Here is an 11085-nt window from a genome sequence, read left to right as displayed (position 1 = left end):
AACACGTTGAAAACTCGTTTCATTAGTTGGAGTAAGTAATTGTATTGAGAATATAATATTTAATTCAGCTTGCAGCTAAAACTTCTAATTACCAGTCTGCGGATGTCTATGAACTAACAGTAATTTCATCATACTAGTTTCTACTTTAAATTGTTTCTCTATATTGCTCTTTTAATTTATAATTAACAGTAAACTTAATTCGTAAAAGTATCAAATTAATTTTTACATGTAATAGTATATGAAAATGATAATTTTGTATGAACATCTGGATTTCATTCAGAAAAGGTCACGTGAAATAACTTTTATATTACTTGTGTGTTAGGAAAGGTGGTATAATCACGGACGTGGTTATTCTATATGTTATAATACAACAAAAATATGAATGAAAACTTTTCCATTGTATACACAATGTTTGCTTCGTGTACAAATGGAAATTGTAATTAATGAACAGAAGTATCAACTGAGTTGTGTTTAATAAATATGGAAAATATGAATATGAAAAATGAGAAACTATGTTCGTGGTTTTTAACTTTGTTGAATGTGGAATGAATACCACATTTGTTATATTATTTTCGTAGCATATGTTTTTATGTAAAATTTTCTTTTTGATTAATTTATGCAGCAGCGTGAAAATTCTGATATTTAGTCAGTCTTTGTACACAGTCTAAGAAATTGTTAAAATTATATTTATAATGAAAATTATAATTAAATTTTATAATTTAAATTGGATAGAAATAAACATTTAATTACGTTCGTACTAAATTAATTTATTTATTACTTTAACCAATAATCGCATATTATAGTAACTATACTTTATATATGTTAACACTAATAATTTATAATAAGAAGGACTCTAAAATTGTTAACAATAGTTTCAATAATTTCGATATGTCGGAAAAGACAAATTTCAAAATCACGAATTTGTTTATAATTCTTATGACCACAAGATTAATATTTCAATCCAAGAAGCTATCTATTATTAGCAATCTATTATTAGATCATTAAATATTCGAACGCAGCAAACTGATAATTATATGCGCACGAAATCCTATTGAATTTTGATCAGAATCTCCATCATCGACGTCAGGGAGTGATCAATTCGCCATGTTCATTCCTCATATTCCATTTGTTTCAACGCGTGGTCCATCCGTTTGTCCCAAATCCACCTTCACGACATTCTGCGTCATTAAACAAGGGTATTAATACATCGTTCTTAATCCTAGAAAAGACAATTATAGTTCGAAATGTGTCCGCAGTTGAAGAAACTCTCCGCTATCGAAGTATTTCGCAACTGAATTAGCTCCCCGAAAATTACTCAGAAACGTGGTGCGCTAAGGAGACATTGTTTAAAATCCATCTAAATGACTGCTTTGAGGGATAATCCGGCTACAGAGTTGGACCGGTCGATCTCGCGGTGAAGAGAACGACGGGGAAAAGCCGTTGATACTCGTTCGTACGCGTTAAAAGCATCAGGCAAGGCTTTCAACCGAAACCCCTCGATTTAAAAATGGCATTTTGCTTTAATCGTGGCTAGAAAGTACCGGAATAAGCCCGACTTGGTTTCTCCCTTGACGATCCTTCGAAATGCGATAATTGGCCGCGGCTTTTCGGGGGGGAACAAGGACAAGCCAAGAGACGGAATAGCATTTTTATCGTCGCTGCGTGTCCGTTCCAGTGTACTGGACTGTTATAGGGAATCGATGAGCGAATACTTCCGATAGAAACAAAACGAATGGGAAACGCTGCGGCGCTCGGCCACTGTCAATCTTCGTTCGTATCGTCGATTCGCTCGGTCATTCACAAGGCGGTTCCGTAGGGCGCCATGAGTTAGCACGCATTCAATAGGTGTTATTTTATTCGCGGTCAGCTGCAGGACTGGGAATGTCTCGTCCCGTCGAGTTTCGAGCGGAATCCGCTGCCATGGAACAGATTTAAAACCCCTTCAGCGGAGATTGAGTCGTATTTGTGGCCAGCCGAGCCAAGAGAGTTCGGATCCTACCTTTTCGAAGTCGAATATGATGGATCAGCATTGACCGATCCACTTTAATGCCCGCGAACGATCAAAATCGGCAATACCTACGACCTGCTACGATCTTCAATGAAGATTTTGGATCTGTGTTCTGTTATATTTATCGTGTTTTCTGTCCCTACGTTGTTCGCTACTTCTGTATTATCGAAGATAAATCTTTCGTTGTTTATTCGAAATATAATAGGTTGTACAGATCGTGACTTTTGGTGGTGAAACGAAGATGAATTTATTACGAACGTTATGAGGACAATATTAGTACCTCTATGGTGGACACGGATAAAGTGAATATTGATTGTTTCATAGTGCATACACATATATCAATGGATCGATGAATATTCATCATTGTTCCATAACGTTAACCTATTTATAAGGTTCATTAGTTTTGAACAGGTGTTGTTCAGGGCGAAACAGTCAATACTGATCGTATTCAAAGTTATAAATTAAATTTATTTTTCTTAACCACGTTCATTACCTTTTATACAAGGTTTTCCTCAGGCTTTGAAAAATATGAAGATATCATTAACAGATATGGGAGTAGTTTCCTTAATCGTCCCATCCAAGACGTTTTCGTACGAAGTTTGCAATTTCTATTGACCTTTTGAAACTTTCCAATAGTCGTGCTTCCATGAGAGTTAGCGAGAGGATCAATCATCCCATTTGCACGCCATTTTACACTGTCGCCAGAAATGAAATTACTTTAATACCGCAAATCTCTTTGACAATATCAATATTCAACACGGACTGAAGTATATCCGATCACAGGCTGGACTAGCATTTTCATTAGTTTCAAGATCAAAGTGTATAGACGGCCTTTATGTGGGGTCATTTAGCTCAATACCTGAAGCTTGTTCAGCGAGTTTCAGGTCCATTTCGTGAAGCTCGGAAAGCATGCTCAATTAAAAGCAGTGTACAGCTGCCTGGGTATTGTTCCACAAAGCGTTGCTTATCCTTTCCGCTGACAGTTTCGCAGCATGGATGTATCCGCAGCTTACAGAAGCGTTCGCCGGTATCCTCTGTAATCATCAGTGAGCTAATTAACGCTTGCCGAATGTATCGCGAAGAGAAGGAAAACGGTCACTGTGGTGTATGGTTACCTCTGTCGTGAAAGATGGATTTGACGGTTCGTGGATCCCACAGAACGATCAAGCACTTTACTTGAGACGTCTCAGAAGATTGCATGTACCTGTAGCAGCAAAATATAAATTAGTGTAGAAATGTATTTAATTATATTTGTATAATAGTATAATAGTATTTCTTATATATATATATTTCTTAGAATATATTCCAGAGGATATAAATACTGATACATGTTGCTGCAGAATGAAATTTGACTTCCAACGTTATTCGTAATGTTGTTTTTGTAAGATTTTATGCTATTAGAAAATTGAAATATAAAACAGTATAGATACGTGTTAATGTTAATGTTGGTCAATGGACCAAAGAAGTTGTTAATTTGATGTATCTGGTTTGTAAGACCAGATATTTATTGTAACTTGGTTGCACTGGCGTACTGAATAAGTTTTAAATAATTAACAAGGCTTGGCTTGATTTATCGGACTGTGTGTCCCTTTATTTTGTTGTTGATAATACTTGTCTTAATACTATGATGTTGCTGTCTTGATGAACTCTGGCTGATTTGTACAATCGAGCGTGTCTTATACTAATTGTGGAGATGAGGGAGTGTACTGTTTCATGTGTATGTTAAAAGTGGGAAATATTTTCGTCCAATGAAGTTGTTGGGGGTTGAATCTGTTGTCTTGTGGTCACGCCTTGTAGGGTGTCTCGAATGGTTAGGGTTTTATTTAATGTGTCCGGGCCTTTTTCTCTATTGTTGTAAAAACTAAATGTTCCTTGACTATGCAAACGGGACGATGAGGGTTATTTCTTAATTGTACGTAGTCTTAACAATACGTATATTTTTTGTATGAAAAACACCACGTGGTTTTTCCTTTTTTCTGGTACATAGAAATAATGGTGCATGTTGCAGAATAAAAATTTGTCCGTTATAATCTCCGCGTTTCTGACATTGCGGTGGTTTTTATTGTAAAATATTATTTTTAGAGTAGTGCGTGCTTTTAGAATAATACACGTATACATATTTTTTCTGCAAATAATATATTATATTTTCTAGTGAAATAAAATTGTATTCGTTAAAATTTTTGATTGTCTGATATCGTGTAGGTTACCTTACAAAAATATTATTGATAATCAATTTTTTATTATATTTAATTTATATTTAGTTTATTTTAAAAAATAAAGTTTTTAAAATCAAAAAATGTTGTAAATAAATTATTAAATTAGAAGAACTTGTCCAGTGCAAAAAAAATGATATTCAAATTGAAATGATATCATAAATAATTTTGTTTTAATATTTCTGCTGCGCCAGAAGTCCGTATTATATTTGACTAAAGAATTATTTCAACATATTTTTCACTATCAGCAAGTGACAAATTTCCAAATGTTTACAAAACTCTCAGATCCATCAATCGTTACATTTCTTAATCAAGTCTACATTGTTACTCTGCAAAATGTATATTCTCTTATACCTGAACTACGAATCCATAATATGGTCTCTTCGTTCTCGAAGTTCGTTCCACCGAATTTCGTACACTAATTGCTTTTCGACTCACCTAAGTATCTGTAACCCCTCAAGTCAATTTAGGATGCAAGCTGCCGAAGCCGATGGCTGCTGAAACGTGGATAAATTATTGTTTCGTTTTGTGGAAGTTATATAACAACATAATGCAGTTCAGTGAAATTGTCGCCTAATTACGTGAAACTCTAGGAAACATTCGAAACCCTGGCATTATGCAAATGCAACCATAAACAGAAGGTGAAGATTTCACTTACGGCCGGAGACACGCGACTCGCAGCGTCATTAGCGCACAGACGAGCAATTTCGATTCGGACGTCGAACTTTCTAACGAGCCGACGACTCTTGACAAATCTGTCATTAGCAAACCAGACGCGTGCAACGAACTATAGCAACAGGCGGTCGATTTAAAGCAAAATGTTTCACCGGATGTTCCAGCCTTAAACGAACAAACGAATAAAATAGTTTGAAATTGAAGGAAATTTGCCTAGGGGAGAGTTGTTCCGATCACGCACGTTCCGACGAAATTGTGGAGCACCATTCGTTCCAAGTATCTGCTTTTGATGGAAGTTTATCGACTTCTGGTTGTAGAAGTTACTCGCGCGAGTTTAATGTATCGGAAAGTGAAATACGGGTGCTTAATTACGAATAAGTGTAGAGTAATTTTATTAAACCACTAGAATGTTAAAGTTTCCCAAAGGAACTATTCAATTCATTATTACCGTAGACTATGAAACTCTAATTTCTAAACTATAAAGGAAATCATTCAAACGTTAGTAGAATTCCTCGTATTAGAAACATTTAATTTATCAGAAGTTAGAATTTAGAGACATGAAAACCACAAAGCATTCTGTTAATTCCAAGTAATATTCTATGAATTATTAATAATCTCACCTCATTTCATGGCAGTTTCTCGACAGCGATTAAGGTATCTAAACTCCAGCTTTCGCGTCCCTCGTTGCCTTTTGTTCAATCTGTTTGAATGAATCCCTGGTTCTCGTCCGCGCAGCTCATCGCCCCATAAAAGGATCGCCTCGAATAATCCCCTAGGCGACATTACGTCGCAGAAGCTGCTCGATAATTCACGAAGACAAGCGAACTTTCGGAACGCGCCGATGGCTCCCGAGATTGACTCGGTAGCCAGGTATTCTTCGGAATTCACTAATCTTCGCGAATCATTAGAATCGAGTGCTTTACTTGAATCGCTTCCTCACATTCTCAATTCTGTGCCATTTTAGCGAAACAATCAAACCGTTTTCGAATTCAGAAAAGATGATTGTCTTGATCAATCGTATTCAAGATTGTACAAATCACTTCAATCAAACTTCGTACAATTTGATTACTCGGAAACGTTTTAACCATTTGTCACGTAGTAGGAGTCAATCGAACATTATTAATTTTCTAAATGTAACGTTATTTTTCTATTATCATTACTCACTGTGGGGAGTAAATGTAAGGGAGTAAATGTTCGGTGTTACAGTAAATTGTTAACAATAAAGTAATTCCTGTGAAGCCAGTCGCAGAAGAGATCGCAAGGCAAGAGGTCAAAGGCTGAAGGTGTTGATTGGGTCAGTGAAATGATCGAGAGGTGAGTTTTAAATACTGATGCTTTATTTTATATAAAGTATTGTATAAATGTATAAACGCTATAAATATGTGGTATCTAACTATGGTGGTGGTGGGGTGCTAGTCGTGATCGCAAAGAAAGGGTATGACGAGGGCGGGCGGGGTCGGGGGCCGGCAGCGGCGCGCCATCTATTTACATTCATTCACTCACGGAAAGGGCTGACCTACCATAATCTACCGGTCTCTCTCTTTCACTAACATATAACACGATTATATAATATATGTGTAATTGTGTGTATATATACGAGTACACATATAACAATAGTGTGTGTGCGCGCGTGTGGCAATGTGTTCATATATATATATACGCGAAGGAATAGTAGTAATAGTATGTATACATGTATATATATATATAAAGAGAAAACATATATGCGCATGGGACGAGTAATGTAATAATAATATGTATGCTTGAGTGCGGCAGTGAGGATAACAACTTGTGAGCCGTTTGGAACGATCCGTGGGGATCGACCGAATGACTCATCAGAGAAGGAGAAATAAAAAAAAGAGAGAGTAGTAAATATGTGTGAAGAGCGGTCGCCTTACGGATGGTCGAAGACGCAAGAGAAAAAAAATAGAGAGTGTACTGCCGGAGCAACGGTGGGTGTTCAGAAAACAGAACAAGGCCCAGTTGGTCCAACGACGAAGCGCCAAAGCTTGTCCACATGCCGGGTCCACGGCCGATGGGCGGCCGGGTCCGACGTGTTAGCGTTGATTCGAGGTTTAGCGCGGCGGAAATGATCGACTCGTATGATCGAAAGCTTGTCGATCGGCCGACGCGTTCCCGCGAATGTTCCGCGGATCGGCGACATTTCACGGATGTTCGGTGTGTGTCGCGGCGAAGTAGCGAAACCGCGACTGGCAAATCGCAGCATCGATCCGCCTACACTTGTCGCATGCAAAGTTGACGAAAATGAAATTGACTAAAAACGCTCGACCGCGCGCCCGGTTAAGGGCACGTCGCCGACGACGAGTACGGTCGAATCGATTCCACGGATCACGAATGGCCGGACCGCGGTTGGTCTACATACTTCGACGATCTGATCACGGGTAATCGCGGACAGGTGACGACCGATCGGGCTTTCGGGCTTTGTTCGTTCGCGCTGTACACCGTGGCTCGATATATACCGACAGGACTGCGATTAATATTCCGACTATATACCGACTACACCACTCTAAACTCCGGCGCTTTTGACCATGTTCCCAGGTTGGACGAAGCTTTGGAAGAAGACGTTGAGCGCGTTTGAAGATCGTTTGAGACCGGTAAGTGACTGTGGTGGGAATGCCGCCGTCGCCGAGCCGAGATCGCTGGGGCCTTAGAACGTCTAGTACTTGCCGAGTACCCCGGGGATGATAGCTCCGTGGGAGCCGAGTCCGGCATGGATGGCGCCAGACGGTCCGTTGATCACAGCAACACCACCGTCGTGTCCGCCGAGTCCACCAGCGATGCCAGCACCACCACCCACTACAGCGATGGCACCTGTGAGTTGCAAAGCGAACGATTGAATGAGTATTTTCTGTATAGTGCTATCAAATTGAATAATCGTGGTGTAATAATGTTCGTTTGGAATACAGACCAGCACCAGCGAGACCGAGACCGGCAGCACCAAGACCAGCGGGCGCAGCAGCGGCAGCAGAGCCAGAGCTTCCATCATCACCGTTGATGTTTCCACTACCAGCGTAGAGGGCAACTCCACCAGAGGAGGGTCCTACGAGGTTGGCACGTCCTTGGGATGGTCCAACAAGGGTGGAGGTTCCAGCAGAGGCACCTACACTGGTGAATGGTCCAGTGGCGGGTCCAACGAGACCAGCAGGTCCGGTACGAGGTCCACCTACGTTCTTGGCGCCTTCTTGGGGTCCAACGAGGTCAGAAGGTCCAGTCTGAGGTCCAACGTTAGCCTTGGGTCCTTCAGCGGGTCCAATGTCAGCCCTGCCTCCAATCACTCCTGCACGAGAACAAACGAGTCCCAGTTTGAGCGAACGGCCCTATGTCTCAGGTACGTGTGAATCCTTGATACTTTAGCTGTCCATTATGGTTACGCACCACCAGAGACGATCTGTTGAACACCAGCAGCTCCAGCCGCCGACGCAGCACCAGCGGCGTAGCTGGCACCAAGACCGCCGGATCCCAAGGAGGACGCACCACCTTGCAGGGACGACGCGCTACTCGCTCCCGCCGAGAGACCACCGGTAAGACTAGCACCGCCACCGATGCCCAATCCAATGCCGCTGATACCGCCGATACCGCCGATACCGCCATGACCTCCGGCAAGAGCAATGCCAGGTCCATGTGCGATTCCGGCGCGGACCGTCGCCACGGCCAAGCAGGCGAACACAATCTGGGAATGGAACAGGTAACGTTCTCGTTATAGTCTGCTCGTAATGCCTGATGGGAAATCGGTTTCGTTGATCGAGCGCACGAGTTCCGATAGTCTCACGTAAAGTCTACCAGGATATGAACAGTGAAATCATCGGTTAGAAAAATATGAATGGTGAACGAAGACGAACTATCCGGCTCAGTTTACGGAAGCGAGGCAACGACTATCACCGCGCGGATTCAGTCTTGTATTGGCTTGGCACCGATTGCCACGCGCCCCGTTGTAACATAACCGCACCTTTCACTTTCGATACCGGCTAGCTAGCCAGCCAGCCGTTTCGCACAGCATCGGGAAATGATTCCCGATACTTGAGTAAAACGTATCCCGATCCCGTTTTCCCTTCGACCCCCGAGAAGTCCGTGATTTCGTGATTTCGTCAGAGAACGAACAGGCGACTTCGATGGGAGAAAACTTGGACTTTCGCAATCGAAACGACCGCGGACCGATTACACTTTCGCGAGTCTTTAACTATCTCCCTCCCATTCCCGTCCGCGATCAATCAGCCCGTTTACCACGCCTAACGACCATATTAGGGGAAGAAATTCTGTAGGCGCGTTCCCGCTAATAGGCTGCCCCGCAAGCGCGGAAAACGATTGGTCGCGTTTTATGCAATCGTTCGCGCACTTACAGCTCGGAGATTAACGTAATCCTTGCGACCTGATATTGTAGTATTCATAATTGATCGACGATTAGTAATATCCGCTCGAGAACGACCGGATGAATCGTAAACCGGACCCACGGAGTTCGATCGAATCGCTGGAAAATCGTATTTCTTTCTGTAATTCCCTTTGCAAGAAGTCTTGGCTGAGAACAATTTAGACCGATTCGATTCTCGGTTCTTCCTGCGAGCAGGAAGGAACGAGTTGAGAGACGTTGAACCGCGAACTAATTGCGCCGGAGGAAATTCTTGCAATCGATTCGATCGTAGTGGAACGCGAACGGTGTTACCGCGAGTCGCGTAATCGGCGGAAGATTGAACGTTGGACGCGTGTCACGCCCAGCTCGGGGCTCAAGTTGCACTTAAACGTTCCCGCCTGGGTATTATGCATATCCAGCAGCGCGGCGGAACTTTCACATCCCGGTTGCGCGTGTGACGTGGCCGACCGAGCGTTCTCGCGATCGGAAAACCGGCGTTTCGAAATTGCTACATCGACTCGCGGCGAAGAACAGATTTTCCGGAGCGCTCGGTGTAGTTGTTTGATTTCGAAGAGACCAAAATTGGTTCGAACTAATTCAAGTCTTACTTTCAGGTTAAAAGGAAACGAGCTAGACGATTGAGAGGAAAAGCTATCGGACCGGTAGCCGCGAGAAAAATATTGATTTTAGAACGGTAAACGGTGTTCACGTGAATGAAGATGTACCAGGGATAGAACCGGTCTCCGGTCGGTCTCGTTGCTGAATGACGATGATACTACTGCAACCGGTTTTGTGAGGCGGTCAGTGTACCGTGCAACGAGACCTCTCTTGCTGCATGAATGGAACCGCGGCAAGAAGGGCAAGCCCGTTTGTTCGTTCGCCCGGCGCAAAAAGGACGAGAACACTTGAGCCGTGACATTGAAGTACTCGGTAGGCCACAGCGCGGTGTCCCGTAGATGAACGAAAGCGAAGCGTTGTACAACCACTTTCCATCTGTAACTTTAGCTCGCGGAGGTAATCAGAGATTCCGATTCAACCGATTTATTTCCTCAATTCGCGGTTTACCCGTTGTTGCGCGTTGCTAACCGAGCCTCAGGACGAAAGAGATACACTTCTCATGGGTCCTAAGACGGTTGATCGTATTTCGCGGTGGAAATCGTTCGGACCCGAGTGGAAAATTGAAAGTTGCGAACGGAAATCGAGTTGATGAGAAATTATTAATTTCAACGGAATCGACCGAGGACGAAAAGCGTTCGAAACACTGTGTCTCGTATCGCGAACTCGATTGTTCCAAGACTGTTGATCGAAAGAACCCGAGCACAATGCGAATGAACTCAAAAACTAGCGCGTTGAGACGCGAGAGAATAAATTCGGACCGACTTCGAACACCCCGTGAATGCACCAACCCCGTGGTAGATACTCACAAAGGCCTTCATGTTTGGTGTGTATGTGGTGGGCTGGTAGTCCGGTGAATGACTGACTTGGGCCGGGCCGGCGGGCCTTATATACGCCTAACTCTACTCTGGCTACGCTCCACAATCACCATCCTTTCGAAAGCAAGGCGCTCCACCACCCTCCCCCCAGAAAAACTATAATCCACGTCGTACCAGCGGCCTAGCATAGACGAACGTAGTCCCACCAGCTGCTTTGGGGCCAAAGGGGGGTTCCCCCTTTTACGTAGCACGATAGAGGTTGCCGTTGTAGGTTGTTCGCCGGTATTCCACGGCTTCGTCCAACGTCTAACGGCCCGAGAGAACAACCTCCTACTCCACCCGCCCCACCATCCCTGCCCTACACGCTTGGCATCCGTACGGCAGGCCACACCA

The 11085-nt window shown here is 43.0% G+C and overlaps 1 protein-coding gene across 1 annotated transcript; it reads right to left on the bottom strand.

Annotated features, from left to right (window-relative positions):
- Positions 1-6211: 6211 nt before the first annotated feature.
- On the bottom strand, positions 6212-10745 carry apd-3l (apidermin 3 like). Its single transcript, XM_031986412.1, has 4 exons — positions 10684-10745; positions 8290-8584; positions 7823-8191; positions 6212-7725 (listed from the first exon to the last, which is right to left on the bottom strand). The coding sequence occupies exons 1-4, from the start codon at positions 10693-10695 to the stop codon at positions 7571-7573; spliced, it is 831 nt and encodes a 276-aa protein (XP_031842272.1). The 5' UTR covers positions 10696-10745; the 3' UTR covers positions 6212-7570.
- Positions 10746-11085: the final 340 nt, after the last annotated feature.

This window comes from Nomia melanderi, chromosome 9 (assembly GCF_051020985.1).
Source record: "Nomia melanderi isolate GNS246 chromosome 9, iyNomMela1, whole genome shotgun sequence".
Classification (NCBI taxonomy): domain Eukaryota; kingdom Metazoa; phylum Arthropoda; class Insecta; order Hymenoptera; family Halictidae; genus Nomia; species Nomia melanderi.
The sequence above is the reverse complement of the archived record's forward strand: the minus strand, read 5'-3'. Positions and strand labels throughout refer to the sequence as shown.

What these genes read in the sequence shown, in the direction of transcription:
- apd-3l (XM_031986412.1), bottom strand. An exon ending in TCAACAGATCGTCTCTGGTG is followed by an intron (nt 8,192 to 8,289) that starts GTGCGTAACCAT and finishes GTTCTCGTGCAG; the next exon opens with GAGTGATTGGAGGCAGGGCT. An exon ending in TCTCGGTCTCGCTGGTGCTG is followed by an intron (nt 7,726 to 7,822) that starts GTCTGTATTCCA and finishes TGCAACTCACAG; the next exon opens with GTGCCATCGCTGTAGTGGGT.